This window comes from Xyrauchen texanus, chromosome 26, assembly GCF_025860055.1.
Source record: "Xyrauchen texanus isolate HMW12.3.18 chromosome 26, RBS_HiC_50CHRs, whole genome shotgun sequence".
Classification (NCBI taxonomy): domain Eukaryota; kingdom Metazoa; phylum Chordata; class Actinopteri; order Cypriniformes; family Catostomidae; genus Xyrauchen; species Xyrauchen texanus.
This window is the reverse complement of record NC_068301.1, coordinates 39,067,044-39,089,139: the sequence shown is the minus strand read 5'-3', so window position 1 is coordinate 39,089,139 and position 22,096 is coordinate 39,067,044. Positions and strand designations below refer to the sequence as shown.

The 22,096-nt window shown below is 37.8% G+C and overlaps 1 protein-coding gene across 1 annotated transcript; it reads left to right on the top strand.

The window, feature by feature from the left end:
• Positions 1–519: 519 nt before the first annotated feature.
• LOC127620018 (serine/threonine-protein kinase pdik1l) lies at positions 520–21,638 on the top strand. Its single transcript, XM_052093083.1, has 3 exons — positions 520–634; positions 4,928–5,227; positions 12,910–21,638. Exons 2-3 carry the CDS (start codon positions 4,943–4,945, stop codon positions 13,648–13,650), a joined length of 1,026 nt encoding a protein of 341 aa, XP_051949043.1. The 5' UTR covers positions 520–634; positions 4,928–4,942; the 3' UTR covers positions 13,651–21,638.
• Positions 21,639–22,096: the final 458 nt, after the last annotated feature.

The following is a 22,096-nucleotide window of genomic DNA, read 5'->3' as shown; positions in this document are numbered from 1 at the left end:
TTATATACTTTATATTATTGTTTACAGGTGAATGATGACAGAGTTTTAGTATTTAGTTAATTTTTTAATATTTAGTTTTTTAATGTTTTGAAATGATCAATAAATTGTTTCCTCCTCATATAATCATTTAATAAGAGATTCGATGTGATGAGGTTATCCTATCCTTAACATAAATTCACCATGACGGGGAATGATGGTTTCCACCGAAACACCATAGCTGCTTATTTTACTAATATAAATAATAATTACTTATTATGGGATTTCCTTCAAAAAGTGTAAGCAGCTTCAAAATATTTTATAATATATTCGAAATATACAATATATATACTGTACTTTTTTGAAACTACTTATCAGGACGAAGTCTTGTCAGAAACAGCCTGGTGTGCAAAAGAAAGAGGGGGCGGTGTTTCTTCTTTTCACTTCAGTTTAAAAGACAGGCGGCGGGTGCGCGCAAGAGGAGGAATCTTCGCGACAATGACGCGCTTACGGGCACGCGCTCACGGACACACAAGTCTCTGCGAAAGAGAGAAAGGAAGAGAGGGAGAGGGAGTGTGGCGGCCTCCGTTTATAATGGCTGCCCGAAAAAGAGAAGTGGCAAAGCAGTTACATTGGGTATAAGATTCGTCGTGCACAGGTAAATATTTATTGTGTTTGTGTGCATGTAGCGGCATTCGTTGTCTGAGCATGTGTCGGACGGCTGCGCAGGTGCATGTGCCCGTGCTGCTGGTGGGGTTTTGTTATGAAATAGACCTTTACTGATATTGCCACCGCAGCATTTGAGCACCATACACATCGAAATACACGCTGCTAGCATGCGTTGAGCTGTTATAATGTGTAATATCATGTAAAGTACAAGCTGTGGTATCCAGCTGGAAAGGCGAAAAATAGCGGCGCTGTTTCCTAAAGACACCGAACCAACAGGCCTTTACACAACAAAAGCACATGACTGCATTTCAGACACTACAGTCGAGTGTTTTCTGCTCGTGTGCGGCGCTGTCCTGCGTTCAATATTCAATCTGCGATTGTGTCATTTTGGCTGTGGCCTTTGATCGCTTCTCCTGTTTCCTCATCTCAAGCTACTTACACACACACACACGCACACACACACGCGTGTGTGTTGGCAGGGCAGTAACGTTTGTTTACTTTTGTACTAACGGCGGGATTTTATGTTTCAGGTCAGTCCGACTCAAAAAGCGAGAGTTTTCCTGTAAAAATGTTCGGGAACATATATAGATACTGTCAGATGACACATTAAGTAAAAGTGTGTGTGTGTGTGTGTGTGTGTGTGTGTGTGTGTGTGTGTGTGTGTGTGTGGTGCGCGCGCGCATAGCTTAGGGCAAGTTGTCACACGGTGATTTCACTACAAGATTTTTATTCAAAAGTCCAAACACACACATGCTTGTTTTCTTCAATGTTGCTTTAAATGCTTAAAATGTCTTAAATTATAATCATCTTAGCCTAAATATGATATTGAATTAAAATTTTGGACATATTTAACAAAGTAGTTAGTGAACTAGAGTCATATCAGCATGTTTTTCTGTTGGCCAAAGCAATTGTCTAATATTTATATATGTTACCTGTTACATTTCTGCTGAGGTATGCTTCAAAATTGTTTTACTCCATACATCTAACTGAGAAGGCATTAAATTGTACTGCATTTAGGCTGTTCTTGTCAGGTTCCATTGTGTCAACTTACCCCATATAGTGTGATAACATTCCCCAAAAGGTAAAAGTGTGTTAAATTAACTATCTTTTATTCTGGGCAATAATGATGGAAATGTTCAAGGTTTTTATGGCTTCTACAGAAACTGACTTAAAGAAAAAGTGTTACAGCTCCAGTCTCACCCATGTACACACAGATATAAATGAAGTCCATGAAGCCCCTTATTTGACTGCCTAATTTAAACATTAACATTAAAATGGAAACCATCTGATGCTATCCTGTTCTAACCACTGTTCTAACAATCTTATACTGACAACTGTTTGACAGTCTTTTTCAAGGTTTTTTCAGTGCATGATAAAAAGGTGATGAGATAAAGCGTGCTGTTGTGTTATCTCAAAGTTCCAGACTTTTGACTAATGACAAGTCTGTGTCATAATTTAGCTTACTGTGGCCAAGGAACACCCAGTAAGACAGCAAGAAACCATCTGACCATGTGACCAACCATAGTTTGCTTTTTACATAAATCTTAAAACTGATGCTATTGCAATATTTTAGACAGATGTGTCAGTTAAAAATATAAATAAAAATGACAATAGCCTGTCTGAAGTTACAGTCAGCCCCTCAAAAAGGAATGAATGGGAAAGTGCTTGAAAGTTGTGTTTTTTGGCTAAATATTCTCATAAATTAAATTTTTAATATTCTTACATGGGCTGGGATGAAGAGTTACATTGTAAAGCATATTTATCTGATGATATTTTTTTTTGTAAAATAAATTGTTAAATTACACAGTAATTTGACTAAAAACTGTGGAGACAGTGAATCAAAATTGAGGCAAACCATTTTATCAGTCACAGTAATGGGAAAACGTAATTACATGGCAATTATACACCTGATATGATAGCATTAGTGTAAGTGAACAACTACTCATAACGCCTCATGACACACTCACTATGATAATGAATCCTCTATTTACAGGTGAAACTCGAAAAATTAGAATATCGTGCAAAAGTTCATTAATTTCAGTAATTCAACTTAAAAGGTGAAACTAATATATTATATAGACTCATTACAAGCAAAGTAAGATATTTCAAGCCTTTATTTGATATAATTTTGATGATTATGGCTTACAGCTTATGAAAACCCCAAATTCAGAATCTCAGAAAATTAGAATCTTACATGAAATCAATAAAAAAAGGATTTTAAATACAGAAATGTCGGCCCTCTGAAAAGTATAATCATGCATATGTACTCAGTACTTGGTTTGGGCCCCTTTTGCATTAATTACTGCCTCAATGCGGCGTGGCATGGATGCTATCAGCCTGTGGCACTGCTGAGGTGTTATGGAAGACCAAGATGCTTCAATAGCGGCCTTCAGCTCTTCTGCATTGTTTGGTCTCATGTCTCTCATCTTTCTCTTGGCAATGCCCCATAGATTCTCTATGGGCTTCAGGTCAGTCGAGTTTGCTGGCCAATCAAGCACAGTAATACCATGGTCATTGAACCAGGTTTTGGTACTTTTGGCAGTGTGGGCAGGTGCCAAGTCCTGCTGGAAAATGAAGTCAGCATCTCCATAAAGCTTGTCTGCTGAAGGAAGCATGAAGTGCTCTAAAATGTCCCGGTAGACGGCTGCGTTGACTCTGGACTTAATAAAGCACAGTGGACCAACACCAGCCGATGACATGGCTCCCCAAACCAACACAGACTGTGGAAACTTCACACTGGACTTCAAGCATCTTGGATTGTGTGCCTCTCCATTCTTCCTCCAGACTCTGGGACCTTGGTTTCCAAATGAGATGCAAAATTTGCTCTCATCAGAAAAGAGGACTTTGGACCACTGAGCAACAGAACAGTTCTTTTTTTCTTTAGCCCAGGTAAGACGTTTGACATTTGAAGCCCATGTCCAGGACCCGTCTGTGTGTGGTGGCTCTTGATGCAGTAACTCCAGCCTCAGTCCACTCCTTGTGAAGCTCCCCACACATTTGAATGGCCTTTTCCTGACAATCCTCTCCAGGCTACGGTCATCCCTGCTGCTTGTGCACCTTTTTCTTCCACACTTTTCCCTTCCACTTAACTTTCTATTAATGTGCTTTGATACAGCACTTTGAGAACATCCAACTTCTTTTGCAATTACCTTTTGAGGCTTTCCCTCCTTGTGGAGGGTGTCAATGATGGTTTTCTGCACAACTGTCAGGTCAGCAGTCTTCCCCATGATTGTGAATTCAACTGAACCAGACTGAGAGACCATTTAAAGGCTCAGGAACCCTTTGCAGGTGTTTAGCTGATTAGAGTGTGACACTTTGAGCCTACAATACTGAACCTTTTCACAATATTCAAATTTTCTGAGATTCTGAATTTGGGGTTTTCATAAGCTGTAAGCCATAATCATCAAAATTATATCAAATAAAGGCTTGAAATATCTTACTTTGCTTGTAATGAGTCTATATAATATATTAGTTTCACCTTTTAAGTTGAATTACTGAAATTAATGAACTTTTGCACGATATTCTAATTTTTCGAGTTTCACCTGTACTATCATATTTACTATCATCTTTACTAATAAGTAATTCATTTACCTTGGAGCAAATGTAGGTTCCTGTAACGTAGTTCAGTTGAAGGGTGGTTATATCCGATTTAATTTTTTTTTTATTTATATATATTTTTTAATATGTTATTTTATAGATTTTTAATTCAGTTTGAAGTGCAGTTTGAATTTAGATATATCTTTTGGTTTGAGTTTTTCATGTTTCAATAAATAATTTAATTTCGGAAGCATAATCAATAAAGCAAGAATATTCACGATCCCTTGGTCGGAGGGTTGATGTAGCAATAATTTTGTATAAAAATGAAACGCATTCCATCCATATCACCCAGCCCTAATGTAATGTACTGCTACACCAGCATGAAACGTGAACACCAGTGGCATGGTAGGCTTCTGCTGTCAGCAACATCTACAGTTTTTAGAAAATTGCCATTGAGACAAAAGTCAGTCAGACACTTGATGCACGAGACCAGCAATGTCTCCCAAAAATGATTGATTTATCGCTCACAATAAAACCAGTAATGTGCGTTATGAATAGGAAAATAAAAATGTGTACGGATGGATGGATGGATTTCATTTCCTGCCAACGTTAAATTTGCTTTGCCGATCGCCGTAAAATTAAACCCTGCCCGTGTCCCAAAGTTATTCAAACATTGTTCCAACAAATACCTTTACCTCTCTATTCATGATTTTTGTTTGTCATTGCTGTCTTTTCTGCAACATAGGTGAGGAAGAAGAGGATGGTGAGCAGTGAGGCGAAGTACGAGCTGATCCAGGAGGTAGGCCGGGGCAGTTACGGTGTGGTATACGAGGCAGCTGTACGGCAAACTGGCGCTCGCGTGGCTGTAAAGAAGATCCGCTGTCACTCCCCGGAGAACGTGGAGCTGGCCCTGAGGGAATTCTGGGCTCTGAGCAGCATCCAGAGCCAGCACCCGAACGTTATTCACCTGGAGGAATGTGTCCTGCAGAGAGACGGTCTCGCTCAGAGGATGAGCCACGGCTCCAGCTCCTCACTATACCTAGAGGTACATTTCCCACAATGCACAGCTGAGACAATGAACACAAAGGGCATACAGTACATTTGAAGTTAATAGTGGGTCTCGTTCACTTAAAAATGCATACAAGTTACATATATACAAGCACAGAAAAAGTTCTTATGCAGAATTTCCACCGGATCAGGTGCGTACGAACAAATTTGTTCTTGGCCTCATTCTGAAATGAAAGTCAATTGAAAAACAGTGAGGATACATGCAAAAAAAGCATTCAGTGTACCATGTTTGTTTTTTTTAAGCGTTTTTCTCATTTTACCTTTAACCTAAATCTTATTTTTTATTTATTTATTTATTTATACTTTAGTTTAAAATGAAATTGACTTTAGTTAACAGCCAGGTATGTTTGCCCATGACTTAATTTAGTTTTATTTTGTTTTTTGTCATATCACAGTTACAATATTTGTCAAAATAATGGCAATTATGTCCAAATCGTTCAGCCCCACTGAAATTTTTGTCTGGTCATATGATCTCCGCATGGCAGCACTCATTAATGTGCAATATGAGTTTTAGCATGTGAGTGAACATCATTTCAAACACTTCAAATATACTATTCATTTCTTTTTGCTTTAAAGTTTCACTTAGTGCAATTTTTAATTGGCAATCTGCGTAAACAAAGTCTGGGCCACTTGCAGCTTATTCTAGACAAAAATGGACCCTAAAGCCCAGAGTATATTTCAGGTTTTGACAGGAATGCTTGGCATCTGCATACAGTCGAACACTAGCCTTTCAAAATCTTGCAGCAACTCAGATGTGAATGTTGCAACCTTGTGGACTCACTAATGAGTGGAAACAATTTAATGTGCATACTGCTCGCTCAATAGTATGCACGGTTATTTAAATAGTGTTGCACATGTTCAGTGCTCGAGCACACTGCTGATGATGAAATTTACACCACGCGTCCTTGGACTTTAGACAGTAAAATGTTGTTTGAGTTGCATGTAATCTGACCTGTTAAAGTTATTAAAGGGGCATTCAGTAACTTTTGTCTGTGTGTCATCTTGGACTTCCACTGATTGGATGCAGCATCATTTAAAATCAGTAGTTTTCAGATGTCATTGTAGGAATGTAGTATTCACAGTCAGTCATGTTTACTTTAATCAATGAATGAAAGTGTGAAATATCAGGACTGTTACTCAGATTAAGCGAGTAGTATTCAGCTGGTCATGTGATTCTAACATGTGTCGACCTTCTCCATGTAGAATAAAACAGCTTTTATAAGGTTACTGATATGACTGGAGTATTTTATTGTGAGTGATCATGATTATGGAATGTAACGTTCTTCTTGTTCATATCTAGTTTACTTGCTACTCTAAGATTTGATGCTATACATTTGCTAACATTTTTGCAAATCCAGTAATTATTTTTTCCTCAAGCCTACTTTGTTTCCCAGTACTGATAAAAACATGTGCAGCCTGACTCCCTGTTGTTGTGTAAAACCAGCCAATCAGATTAGAGCTAGATCAAGAAAGCTCTTGACATTTTAGTGTACATTAAAGGGGTCATGACATGGTTTTTTTTATTGTATTATTATGTTCCCTTAGGTGCAATTATAGTATTAATATATTTTTTTTAAGAAAAACTTTTAAAATCTAGTGATTTATGACCTTTTCCCACCCTGTTTCTCATCCTCTGATTCAAACAGTCTGTTTTGGGGCGCTTTCCATTTAAGACTTCAGTGTTAACGTCCACTGTTATGATTGGCTAACGTCAGTGCCTATGTATCAATTATTGACGCTTCCAGCCAGAACAATATGCAAGTAAACTAAGTAAAAACACTGTGATTATTCATAATGAATGAAATTGCGCTTTAAAAAGTAGTTTAAAGTTTAAAATAGATTACTTACAGTTTGCGTCATCGTTGTTCCCAGAATAGTCGGCACGGACTTATCTTTGAGCAACAGTTTTCTGGCAAAGCCAGCATCATATTGAGATTTGTTCTCAAAACAGTCATCCTTAAAATGTACAGAACAAACGCTTAAGTTAACACTGCCGTGACTGGGACGTCCGCAAAAAATAAACTGCATCCATTTTTCCCTGACGCCTGGATCTTTCGGCAGCTTATTCAGAGGTTTTGTTTGACCACAGCCAGGAACAGCACATCTGTGTGGCATCGTAATTTTCCTGTGCACAAGTAGTCTCTGTCAGAGCTCGCTGTCCATCGACTGAACACTTGTGAGGCGACGGCGATACTGAAATGAGCGTGAGTTGTCTTGGCGCTTATAGCGTAGTTATGTTGTGCTGGAGGCGGTCATATGCAAACGCTGTTACGTCACTTCTAACCGTCACGTCACTTCTAACCATGAATCCAGAACCAGCTGTATTTTGAGCTTGATTAAATAAATGATTCGTTTAGAATGGGGAGGACGTCTTAAAATATTAAACTTGCAGGACGTTTTAATGATACAAAGACCTCTTATATACCAAAAGATCAAGGCAAATTTGGTTTCTCATGTCATGACCCCTTTAAACATCAGATGGTCACCAAACTGACTGTGGCTATGCAACTTGAGGCTGAAACGAATTGGAAAATAGATGTGTGCATTTCTTTAACCATCCAAGACATTTTACTTTCATTCTGCACTCTGGAAAGATAGCCTCTAAAGAAAGCTATCTTATGTTGTGTTCAGAAAGACTGCTGTCATCAACCACTGTTTTATGAGAAAGCAGTGCTAATTTGATATGCCACACATGAATCCAGTGCAGAGGATATCAGAGGAAGGATGTGGTGAAATGTACCAACACGTGACATGTAACAGTGCTTCTCTATGGACAGTGTTGTTGTTGTGTTTAAGATAAGATAAAACTTTGTATGATGTGCTGTGACTGGCTGCCTGAGCAAATACATAAAATATATATACATACACATTTACACAATTGTATCCTGCAATGTATTTGGACACTTAAACCACACTTAATAGGGATTGGAATCTTAAAGGAATTCAGTTTCTGGTAAATTATGTTTAATGGCTCCATTTAATGATTCTTGTTTTTTTTTATTTAAGAAATGCAATTATCACTGAATTTACTGCTGTCAGTAGCCTGTTATCAAATCATGAGATTATTTCAGATTTCATTAAGAATTTTGAATCTCTGCCGGCGCCTTGAAAATTACATTTTTGGAAGGTTTGGTAGAACATGCCTTTTCACGTACAGTCACCAAACTATGTACACATGTACATCTCATCAAGCTGGACAACTTTCACAGTCATAGGCTCTGCCCAACAGGAAGTCTGCCATGTTGCATTGTTTGAAAAACGGATGCTCTGGAATTTGAAATACTCCTCCTAGGGGATTTATGTGACAGGCACCAAATGTGGACAAGATCATGCCAAGACATTGAAGATGCTAAAATGGCGAAGCGATATATTAATGGTGAAAAAATGAAAAAGAGGAAGTGCTCATATCTTTGGCGTGCTTTTAGATAAAAATGTAGATTTATGTTTGGTATTTGGGGCTGATCAGATGGATATGACTATTGTGGGCCACGATCATAGTGCCACCAACTGGCAGCAGGAAGTGTGGAACTTTTTATACTTCTGCGAGTACCGTAATTTCCGGACTATAAGCCGCAACTTTTTTCCCACACTTTGAACCTCGCGGCTTAAACAACGATGCGGCGAATATATGGATTTTTTCCCGCTTTCAAGTTTTATTTAAAAAAAAAAAAAAACATTCTGTGACGGGGGCTTGTAACAAAAATAAATAAGCTTTAACGAAACACGGTGTGGCAGCGGGGGCGTGGTCAAGCCCCCGTCCGGGAGAGAAAAGCGGTAAGGGCGCTTACACCTGAGCTAATGTCTAACACCTGTGTCAAATTTCAGTAAGCGTGGGTAGAGCGGCATAAAAAGGCAGCAGAGACCGAGTGAGTGAGTGAGAGAGAGAGAGAGAGAGAGAGAGTGAGTGAGTGAGTGACAGAGAGAGACACGTCAGTCTAGTGTTGGCGCATAGAAGACCAAGAATTGAGAAACTTTATAAAATTGATTGTAAACATTGCTGTGGCCATTAAAAGCCTTACCTGGAACGTTAAAATTCAGTGGGTGCGGCTTATATTCAGGTGCGCTCAATAGTCCGGAAATTACGGTACATGAAAGACAAAATATACTTATATTCAAGATCTATTCTCTGAAAGCTCTGCAATCTTATATGCTGCTTCTCAGATGAATGCATAATAAATAAAAAAATAAAAATCATAATTGTTTAAGATATTTAAAAAATTCTCAGATAACAATTTTATTCTTCTCCAGCATAGCGCCTAATGTACATTGTTTTACAGGAGTTTTTGATATATATTTTGGAAAACTAGCCAAAACAAAAATGTATTTTGTTGCAGTACTTGAGTTTGTTCACTTCGATCCATCTTTAACTCACAAAAAACAAACTCTCCTTTTAATAAAGTAACTTCTAGCCGATTTTCTTTACGATAAGAAACGCAGTGAGTCATACTGTATATTATGATTCAATGCCTCATGAGCCATCACGTAACAATCTAGCTGCAACAAATGCATGCTCGAGGGACAAGCGTGCCCGCCTCAGTGTGTGCATCAGCCGGGTTCAGTTTCAATCTCCACCTTAGATCGGGTCTCTTGAAGCGACTTGTAGAATCGCCGCTGACCGCACAGAAAAATGCATTTTGGGGTTTATACTAATTTACTTGACCTGCTTTCTTATTATTTGAACTTTACTAAAGGATGCATTAAAAGTGCAGTATGTACCTTTTTTTTGCCAATGTGTTAATGGCTTGTAACACAACTTAAAAAATTAGCCCTTCCCGGACTTCCTAGGTTGCCTATTAAAGCCTGTAGATTGATTTTCATGCGACACTAGGTAAGAGATGGAATCCAGCAAACGTCCGACTCCCAGCACAATCCTGACTCCTAAACACACACACACACACACACAAAATAATTGATCTACTGATTCCCGTCTGGCAAATCGGGAACGTGATCTTGGTCAAGCGAAAACTAGAATGAACATCGGCAGGGCATTTGATTCCTGCAGGGACCTTGCTTGCATAACTGCAAAGCATGTGAAATATAGTGCCATAAGGATTGATCTTTGTCATTTTAGCTAACTTGATCTTGCCTGCTAACGCTGACGAATTGAAAGCTACCTTGCTTCATACTGTCAAATAAAGTCTGGTATACAGGATAAATGTAAGCAAATGCGCTGGTTTCTTGATCGTAGTACAACATATGACTTACATAACATACAATAGTGCAACATAACAATGCAGTGCAACAGTAAACTGTCTGGTATAGTTCAGTAGTATGTAGCTGTATGTGTGTATCAGTATGCTATGTTAGCTGATTAATAGTTTTAGTTTAGTCTCAAAGTTCGTAGTAAAACAATCATAACGGTGTAATTTTAATTATGCTACATCTGTTAGCATGATACCGGTGAATCACGTACAGTCTCTTTGCACGTTACGTCATTGTTTTGGCCGATGGTCGTATCCCTATGGAGTGTGTGCATGAGCAGCTGGCTACAGTTCACTTAACAGCCACAAGTGTCATTAATAACAAGGGTTTATGAAGCTTACATACTGCACCTTTAATGATATAATGCAAGTTTTGCTTAAGCGGAACAGCATCTCCGGCACCATTTCATTTCACAATGAGAGTGCATCTAAATTCACTTATTTTGTATTTGTGTATAATTATCTTATACTCTACATCACCTGAAGCTGTTTGGAGAGTTTGTAGTGCTTCTGTGATTTGTGGTCTTCCTCTGCTCAATCAGGCGCAAGCTGAAGTGCTCTGCTTGTGCCATCATTAGAGTTTCGTGTGATCTTATGTTACATTAGATCAAAATGACTATTCGACAACAAAAATTTTGGTTGACTAATTATTTCATCCCTAAATCATGCCATGGTCAAAATCATGAGAAACTCCCCCATTCTGATGGTTGATGTGAACATTAACTGAAGCGTCTGACCCATATCTGAATAGTTTTGGAGTTGAATTAGTCATGAGTAAGAAAGTGTACAAGTGTACTTAATGAAGTGCTCAGTGAGTGTACCATTTGCAGTGTTACCAGATCTCACAGGAGAAACGAGGGACCTGGTCTTAAAAAAAAAAACAATTCCCAAAATATGTGATAAGTAATTGCATGCTTTTACCATGTGGGGGAATTATCAGCATAAAAATTACAACAAGCATAGTATACAGCAAGGGTGGGGAACCCTGCTCCTGGAGGGCCACTGTCCTGCAGAGTTTAGCTCCCAATCAGAAAAACTGAGGAATCTAATCATGGTCTCCAGGATTATTTGAAAAATGTAAGGGCAGGTGCGTTTGATTGGGGATTGAGCTAAACTCTGCAGGACAGTGGCCTTCCAGGAGCAGGGTTCCCCACCCCTGGTATACAGCCTATATAAAATAGCCTAAAATAAATGTCTTTTTAATAATTGTATTAATATGAAATATATCCCCAAAAATATTTCATACATATCTGGCCAACTAAAATCATTGAATGGCCTAAATCTCTCTCTCCAGCATGCACACTACTTGGACTAGGCATCAGTAAAGACTTGAAAAAACTGAAAAATGAACTTTTTATCTCTACCATTTTTCCTTGTATTTGGATTTACTTTGCATGTATATGTAGTATTTATAAATAGTTGTTAAAAAGTCTTCAACAAAAAAAAGAGTAGCCTAATTTGGTGTTATTCTGAATGTATTGTGATGAACTCTTGGGGATATCTATAACCAGTTACCAGCATTTAAAAGTAAAGTTTTCACTTTGATCCCATTTTCGGGTACGTTCTGCAAAACAGTTTGTTGGTTTTAATCATGTCTTTCATTTCTTAATTGTGAGACTTTTGAATTTCTAAATTTAGTGGAACTTATTCGTAGTTTGTGCTAAATGCCACCTGTGCTTACTCTGCTAGGACACCTGTGTGAACTTGAGATAAATTGACTTCATACATACACTAAAAATGACTGCCATATTAGTTGATTAACCAGAGGAATATCACCCTGCAGCTCTCACCTGGTTACCCACTGAAGTTAAGCAGGGTTGATCCTGGCTATAACCTGGATGGGAGACCTCCCTGTGGAAAACTACAGTTGCTGCTGGAATAGGTATTAGTGAGGCCAGCAGGTGGGTGCTCACCCTACAGTCTGTGTGGGTTCCAATTGCCCAGTATAGTGATGGGGATGAGGTCCTGACTCTGATCATTAAAAATGCTAGGGCATTTCTCGAAAAGATTAGAAAGATATCTCTTTCTCATATATGAATTGCCTACATCACTGTACTCCCACCAATAGCTGGTTTGTGGTGGCGTTCTGGCACACTATGGCTGCTGTTACATCATCCAGATGAATGCTGCACACTTCTGGAGTAGATTCACCCTCTACAATGTAAAGTGCTTTGAGTGCCTAGAAAGTGCTTTTATAAAAAGTAAGGTATTTCTTATAATTAATAATTGCAAAAATGGCAATTATTAAAAATACAAAATAAATGTGTTTTGCAATCATAAACTACTAAAAAGGTAATGGAAATTCATTGGTGAACCGTTTATTCATGCCATGAAATTCAAACAGTTTTAAGCGTGGCTTAAGTGTCCAAATACTTTAGGGATTACTGAATATTTAAAATATGTACTACATGGAATTTTGGAAATTGTTCTAACTTTGTATTTCTTTATATGCACTTAGTTGGTGGAGACCTCCCTAAAGGGCGAGATCACATTTGACCCACGCTGCGCCTACTACCTGTGGTTCGTTATGGACTTCTGTGATGGTGGTGACATGAATGCCTATCTGCTTTCTCGCAAACCCAGCCGCAAAACAAACACTAGCTTCATGCTTCAGCTAGGCAGCGCGCTCGCCTTCCTTCATCGCAATCAGATCATTCACAGAGACCTCAAACCTGACAATATTCTCATCTCGCAGGGCTGCAGCCCGGCCGGTTCACCTGAACCCACTCTAAAGGTGGCCGACTTCGGCCTCAGCAAAGTCTGCTCGTGTTCGGGACTGAACCCTGAAGAACCTGCCAGCGTCAACAAGTGTTTCTTGTCCACAGCTTGCGGGACGGACTTCTACATGGCCCCGGAAGTCTGGGAGGGCCACTACACTGCTAAAGCGGACATTTTTGCTCTGGGGGTGATTATATGGGCCATGGTGGAGCGGATCACGTTTGTGGACGTGGAAACGCAGAAGGAACTGTTGGGAAGCTACGTTCAGCAGGGGGAGGATATTGTCCCATTGGGGGAAGCTTTGTTAGAAAACCCCAAGATGGAGCTCCACATCCCTGCCCGGAAGAAGAGCATGAACGCTGGCATGAAGCAGCTCATTCGAGAGATGCTGTCTGCCAATCCGCAGGAGCGACCCGATGCTGTCGAGCTGGAGCTCAGGCTGGTTCGGATCGCATGCAGGGAACTCGACTGGGACACGTGAGAGGATGGTGTCTTGGACAGGCGTGAACTTTTTATGTATTTCTTGCCATCTAGGAAGACTTTCTTTTGAGCATCAGAACACATTGTTTGGAGGCAGAAATGGGTTTTTAGGGGGTGATTGCACTGGTCCTTGGTCTTTTCTACTCTTAAAAAAGGTGTAGTACAACACATCCATTGGTGATAAATGGCTTTTACAGTGATGTTAAATGCTGTTTTAATGTCTCAGCTCTCCACAAGCACATAGGGACTTTGGGGTCATTGAGGAAAAACATCAGATTTCCACTCGTTGATGACTTCCAATTTACCCGCATCACGCTTAGTGGTGCCAGAACATTCCAATACTAAGAAATCAGACAGCATGTAGGGCTGGGTGGTATAGCTAGAATAAAAGTAGACTTTGACTTAATTTAAATATATTTTTTTTAATCGTAGAAACCGTCTTTGCCAAGTAAAATTCAATTTTTTTATTTTTTTTGTCAAATCAATCAAACTACAGAAATTTGCCCTGATGAAAGTTTTTTGATTTTCTTCATACTTTTTCTGAATAGAAACATAAATGATGATGAAAATCAAAATGTCCTGGATCAATATTTACTTCTGAGTAATCCATTGTTTTGTAGGGGGGTCAAAATGGTGTTTCTTTTTTTTTTTTTCTCCTTCTCCCCACCTAGGATTTTGGAGCAAAGTTCAAAAAATTCTTAAAAAGCTGTCTGCATCATTATTTTAGTTTTCAACATCAATAGGTTGGTTAATTACTAAAATCAGTTGACTTCAGGACCCCTTGTTGCATTATATGCCAACGGTGAAAATGTTTGGAGTGAAGTTGTAATGCCTGTAACACAAGAAGTAATATAAAGATATCTTAATAATGTTTTAGTTTCTGGTTCAGAACAAAATGTACTTTTTGTATCTTCTTTTATAAGATGCTAAATGGTTAAGTCTCAGATATATGGGGCTCTCAATTTGGCTCCATTCGTAAATTTGCGAAATTCTACCAATTCTCTATTGTTGAAATCCAAATGTGGGTTACATGGTATGAAGCTAGTTTTTCTTGTCCAACAAAATGAAGGCCTGAAGTACAAATATATTGAAACTAAAATAAGTTGTATAAGAATCTGGGTGTCAGAGTCTTGGAGATCTCAAACTTGGTGGGATGGTCTACCAAGTAGTTTTGCTCCAAAAGCAAAAATGTCTCACATAGCCAGACCTTTCACTAAAACAGCAAGGGTTTGAACAATAAAGCAGCTTAGATTGGTCAAGAACTGCCCACTTACACAGGAAAAATTATTCATCACCGTCAGTTTTGCCATCATGTGCGGTTTAGGGGCAGGGTTATCGGAGATATATGATACCATAATAGAAGACTGACATGGGGTAAGAAATTATTTTTATAATAGCACTGCATGATTATGAGTAAGTACAGCAAAGAAAACCTCATCACAGGGAATTTCATAGACAAAGTAAACAGCAGAATATTAATGTCTGCATGTGGATTTCCACTTTACGTTCTGTAACATTGTTTAATTGTTTTCCAATTTTGTGTGCTATGTGCATCAGATGTTAGAGCACAGACTGAGCCATCCGAGGCTGAGACTTTTGACCCCATCAACAAAATACTGGATTACTCTGTAAATATAGATCCATGGTATATCATATTTAGATAATCGTTTATGTATTTCATCAGAAAAAATAAATATCAATAACAAAATGTTGAACCAGAGGCCTCTGGTTGAGTAAAATGCTGTAAAATTCTAGTTAACAACAATTAGTGAATTTTTCATTTATATGAACCAAAATAAACAGCCATTTTTACCTACAATTTATTTTTTAAAGCATATAAAATTCCACACAGGAATTCTGTGAACCATTTAGTGGTGGAAACAAATCATACAGTCAGTGTTTTAGATCGATTCACTGAAGCAGACGGTTAGAAATAACTGATTTGCAGCAATGAATTGAACATACCAACTCGAACTGAGTTTATTGCTGCCGATAATGAAATCGGACTACTAAAATATCCCCGTCTTTGCATGCTTATTCACAATATTCATGATAAACTCAATATTTCAGTTACATTTTATCAGCAACAATGTAATATTATATCTGAAATATTTTAGATATATTGCCCATCCCTAATGTAGGTTTGATAGAGCACAACAAACTCATGGCCTCCATTATCCTTGGTAACTCCAGTGTCTTTCCATCATGTTCTCTTTGAGAGCTTGTCCAACATCACTCCCGGTGCTAATTCAACTTCTAATGCAAACGCAGGTAATAACGGCCTCTTATACAGCCACCTTGATATTTTAACAGCTTTTGTACAACGGGATCAATAACTGTTTTCAGCACTTCGCTCAAAGGGCTTCAGGGAGTTGTATTTGTATCGCTCAATTTGAAAACAGTGTTTTGTCATATTTTCTAAAAAGTACTTCACAAGGCAATAGATTCTAGTCAATATTTCAAAAGTGATTCGCTAAATGATTCTGTTGTCCTACTAAATAAATAAGCTTGAATATTCAATGATTACCTTCAATAAAATAAAATGAATAATTCATTGAGGAAAAAGAAGTTTCAAGGTAGTTCTGTCTAAATATAGTTGGCATTGGCTTCGTGCTAGAAATTCTCTGATCTTGGTGCGATAGAAGGCTTAATGCAAATGTGAAGAATGGGTGTCTTTCTGCGCTTTACTCTGTTTAGATCTGGCTCAACCAAAACATAATCAGCCTGATCTCATGAAAATTACATGACTGTGACATATTTTTGCGAAATGACTTTACGTGGTTTATAACATGCGTTACATGCAGTTCTTATGTGAAATGTCCACTGTGTGGCGCTGAAAGTGAGGGAAATGTTCTCCCAAACAGATGAGGATTTGAAGGTTCACGCTCTATCGAGTTTGAAATCAATAAAACCAAACTCATTACCTAAACCTAACCGATTGTGTCAGAAAAGCAAATGTGAGATGAAAAACATGATTGCTGTAGCAACCACATCATTTCGTGGTGCTTTTGTCACATTCAGCTTGTGTCAACTCGTCCTTTGTTCAAACGCATCCAAATTGCAGGATATACTGACAGAACGTTGTACTTGCAATGCAAACTCAAATGTAGTTGGTTATGTATTGCTAATGTTAAACTGTATCGCCTTACATGTCATGCACAATAGTGAAAGTGTTTAGATGTCATAAGATAGCATTGTGTGAAAAGTGTTTATGAACTGTTAATCTGCCATTTTACTTGTGATTTGTGTGAAAGTCCTTGTTGTAGCGCCTCTAGTGTTTATTTCACAAGGAAACTGCCGCGATACATGCAACAAGCCAAGTAAAGCTCATTTGGCAAAAATGTAGGTCTAGTTACATGATTTAATGAGACCTGGTTTAATGTGATGTAAAACAACGCCCTTAAATGAGGTCTTGGGTATACTGTCTTTTCTCTAGAATGTAGCCGAATGAAATTTGTCATCATTTATACAATTTAAGTCATAAGAATAAATCAAAAAAACCTAATAAATATTAACTACCCTATATGCTGGTCATGTAAGTAACAGGGTTGACCGTAAAGAAAGAAAAATAATATTATTAAATGCCTAATAACATAAGTGTTGGTGTTGCTATTGATTGCTCCTTACAGAAATGATTCACACATACCCTGCCAGTCAAATGTTTGGACACACCTAATCATTCTTCATCATAACTATTTTTCACACTATAAAGTAACAGTAAAGTCATCAAAACTATAAAATAACAACTGGAAGTATAGGAATTATTTTGAGAAAGAACTAGGGATGCACTGATGTCACTTTCTCATCCAATTTTGATATCTGAAATCTCAGTATTGGCCGATCCCGATACCAGTGTTGATTTTTGCATAATCCGTTTAGAAAATCTTGACCTCATTTTGTGGAACTAATTGGGGTTCACTTTAATAATAATAATAAAATATTATTATTAACAAAATACAACAGTAATATATTTCAGTCATGCACCTTTAACTTGAAAACCCTCTGGCTTCTATTTGGACAATCGGAATATTCCAGGAATTCCTGCAAGTGTCTGTATGAGGCTACTTCACATAGGTTTCATTAGCTTCTTATTCGAATTCTGTGAAATGCTCCTCCGGTGCTGTTCTAAATGTATATTATAAGTGAACCGAACTTTTGAGCATCTACATCTGAGATGTTGTTCAGGAGTAGCCTCACCAGCTTGCATGTGCTATGTGTGCGTGTCAACAGAGCAGTGCCAGTCACTAATGATTCATGTAATTCACAGAGATATAGTGTAAGTGGCTTTGAATAAAAATGCTTTTATTGTTCTTTTATGTCAGTGTTGGAGCTTGACAGTAACTAACATGACTAACACACAGAATCAGTTGGATTGGGATCAATATACCAACCATCTAAAAACGTCAGTATCGTAGCCAACACTGATCCAGGTATCGGATCGGTACATAACTAATATGAGCTTCAAAGTCGTCACCCGTTGTGTAGATTCCAGCTCCGCACACTCTTGTTATTCTTTCACGCAACTTCATGAGGTGCATCCTGAAATGTTGTTTAAATAGTATTTAAAAACAATTGCTGGACACTTACCTGTGTAATAATTTAAACAAACAAAACTTTAGATCAAAAGGTTTTTAAGATCATGAAAAAACATAATTACAATTAAGTATGTCCAAACCTTTGATTGGTACTGTATATTAATGAGAGACATAAAAAGACACACACACGTCTTTGACACTCAGTACCAGTGAGGTGAATTTGATCGTTCTTGCCTGGAGTCTCATAATACTGAATCTTCCCGATAATCCCTTCCGCTACGCTCCTGACAGACTTGTGCTAAGCCTGTTATGTTTTTGTGGCATCAGAGGAAAAATGAATTCTCTGGGACAGAAACCTCTAGTCATTTTGTACAAATTTACAGGCATATCCGACAAGACCCTTTGTGGCAGTAGCATCTCTGTCCCTTTAAACACAGAACAGATCCTTTTTTTAAGTGACAAGGGACAGTAATATTTACATGTATTATGCTGTGTGTTTATTTTTCTTTGGTGTTTTACCCTTTTTCAAGTGGGGGATTCTTTTAAATGTCAGAACCAGCAAAGATTTAATTCCGAGCAATGGCTTAAATCATCCCTCTTAAAGATTTTGTTTTCCTGCATTTATAAACGTGTCACTCCAACTGTGGTATTTTCCTATAATCCATATTATTGCAAGAATAAAGGATAAAAGGATTATTTGTTCACAGAGCCACAACTTTGTGATCACCCAAATATTGTTTAATCTGCCTTTTCATTGAGATTACCATCATTTCTGCCTTATTTTAAAATCCCATTGACCTGGAGCGCTTGATTCGTCCATCTATTTCCTGAACAACAACCGGAGTTCTCTCAAAGGACTAAGCTTCATTTACCTGAACAGCACTTGGTTTTGGTGGTTGGAAACGATTGCTTGATTTGGAATTGTTGCAGATTGTCAGTATTAATAAATGCATAGGAGAACATCATTGATGGGGCATATGTGCCCTCCTAGTGCGATGCTGAAATTTACGGTGCAAACGTTGAATATGTGAACAGCCGACATGCATATGAATGTCATTGGTTAGAATGTAAGATTGGGGTCAAGCCCTTTTTTGTTTTGTTTTTTATGAGCAAATCACAGGTGGAGTCCTGTGGAGTATCTCAAAGCAATTGTTCACCCAAAAGTGAAAATTGTAATTTACTCACTCTCTTGCTGTTCCAATCTTTTGTGAATATCTTTATTCCATGTAAGGAGATGTCAAGCAAAATGTTCATTTTGTATTTTTCCATACAACAAATGCATATAGTGACCAGTTGCTGTCCGATTCATGCGCAAGTCAGATGATGGCTTCGTTTGATATGCAAGTCGTTATTCACTAGTAATGTTCCCCTCTGCAGTAGCTGTCAAATTTACAGAGCGCCTTAGAGGACAGGGAGGGAATTTATGTTTATGAAATATTTTGCGTTCCCTTGCAGTAGTTTTGCATTCCCCGTACACTAGTTTCCATTGCTTTCCTCACAATAAAGTTTGAGTTCCATCGCAGTAGTTTGCGTTCCTTTTCAAGAAGCTTTGTGTTCGTTTACAATAAGTTGCGTTCCCTCGCAAAATGTTTTTGTTCTTTCAGTTCAGTATGCATCCCTTCACAATCGTATGCGTTTCCTCAAAGATTTTTGTTCCATAGCAATATTGTGCATCCCCTCACAAGATGTTTTGCGTTCCCTCGCAATAGTTTGATTTCTCTCACAGTACATTTTGCCTACCTTTGCAAAAGTTTGTTCTCTCACAAAGTTTTTGCGTTCCTTTCCCAATAGTTTGCGTTCCGTCACAATACCTTTTATCCTTTCCTTATGGTTTCAACTATGCCATACTATTTTGTTGTAAAATCCTAGTAACCACAAAATTTATCTAGCTCAGCTATGGTATTTGTTTTGCATAAAAGGGATCAAATTTTTACCATGATATTCATGGTAAAACTGTACTAAAGGAAATCCAAAACTGTGGTAAATAAATCATAATCATTCTGCAAAAAACAACAACAGCTGTCACTGCATTATGGTTCATTAGTTGTACAAGTAAGGGTTTTACTGTAGTAAATCTGCAGTCACGATGTAATTGTTTTTTGTAGGAACAATGCTTTTAAAAACCATGATGCATGTACCACAAATTAACCATGGTGTTACTATAAGAAACCAACCAAGATTTTATTTTAAAAATTTTTGCGGAATGGTTTTCCTTTATTATTACTATGTACCATGAATATCATGGATATAATAGTGTTACTGTACTAAAGCCATAACCACAAAATTGACCATGGTTTTACTATAGTTACCATATTTTCACCATGATATTACAGCATTATTATATGTTAAACCGTGGTTAATTTTAGTAAGGGATAAATAATGGTGTTCCGAGGAAATGCAAAACTTATTGCGAGGCTTTGCAAACTATTGTGAGGGAACTCTTATTTGCATATTTATTGCTTATTTTTCAAACTTTCACATTGCATTCAAGTTAATAAACATGAAAGAACCAATGGCATTTGGCACCATTAATGTCAAATCGACAAATTTGAATATGCAAAAGTGTGAAAGATGTGTGAGGGCTGTGGCAGAGGGGAAGATTGTCAATGATTAATGACTTAAATCAACAGCTATCATATGGCAATTAAAGATTAGGATAGTAGTGCACAGGTTGAATGCACTACTTTTCTGGTGGAATGATATGACAGAGAGAGAACAATGATGCTTTTCATTTTTGGGTGTCTTTGAAAGACAACAGCATATCAGTTAAATGCATTTTAAAGATAATTCACCTACTTGTACAAGTACCCGTTTTCCCCTTCCTAACATCTACAAAATCAGAATAAAATCACAATAAGCTGGCCATTTACTTTGATCTTACAGGAAGATATACCTATTCATTTTTTAAGCAAGGTTTTTGCTCTTCTATACATACTGTACATGAACACCTGATATGCACAGTGGAATGGCTGTGTTGTGTGCTGTGTGAGTGATTTGTTAAGTTTGTATTGTGAACGGGGCTGTTGCATTCTGTGGTTGGCATTGGTTGTTATAAGTAGCGTGTTGACCTGATCACATGACCTTATGTGTGTTTCTGGATTTCTGTGCAGTGTCAGATACTGATCTGATCTTCTGGCCTAAGGGTGAAGTTCCTGTTAAGTGTGTTAAGTTGTTGGAGCACAACTGTATTACAATTTTGTAAGAAAGAAAACCATGTTTTTCAGAAAAGCACTATGAAACATTTCCCTCAGTATCAACCAGCTCAGAGATTCTCCTCAAGCCTACTTCTACTCAACATCTGCTATTGGGAGCTGTGGTGATGCACTGTGACTTGAAAAGTGCTTTGACTTTTGCTTTGTTTTCCTTCAACACTTTGTGTTCTTTTAAATTCATTTGAGATTAACAAGTTCATGAGAGGGAATCTTCAAAGTGAATGTGTAATTTATTGTTGGGATTGGCTTTATTAAAAAAAAATAAAAATACTTGTATCTTGTTTTTTTTTTATTGAAGCATTTGCTTATTATGGAGCTTTTACAGAAAATGTGTATTGACCATGTACAGATTACATTAGGTGTTCATCAGACTCGGCCCACTTGATCCAGAGTTGAGTTGTCTGACAGCTCTCGTCAGGGATCCCCTAAAAACTAGTTTGATCTGAAATGCACCAAATGTAATTAAACTAGATCAGAGGAATGAAAAGCCAATTATTTCTGCATTTAATGGGGAGTTTGTAGGATCAAAGTAAGTAATGTCAGCATCAGCGGAATGTAAATGAACTGAATTGATTGTCTGTAGATAAGTAATAAGAAGAGGTAAGTTAACCATTTGGTAAAATAATGTACAGGGTTGAGAAGTTTTGAAAATCTTTGTATTACCTTGGTACCATGATATTTTTAATTTATTTTAAAAAAA

What these genes read in the sequence shown, in the direction of transcription:
- LOC127620018 (XM_052093083.1), top strand. Translation starts at nt 4,943, where the DNA reads ATGGTGAGCAGTGAGGCGAAGTACGAGCTGATCCAGGAGGTAGGCCGG. An exon ending in GCTCCTCACTATACCTAGAG is followed by an intron (nt 5,228 to 12,909) that starts GTACATTTCCCA and finishes ATATGCACTTAG; the next exon opens with TTGGTGGAGACCTCCCTAAA.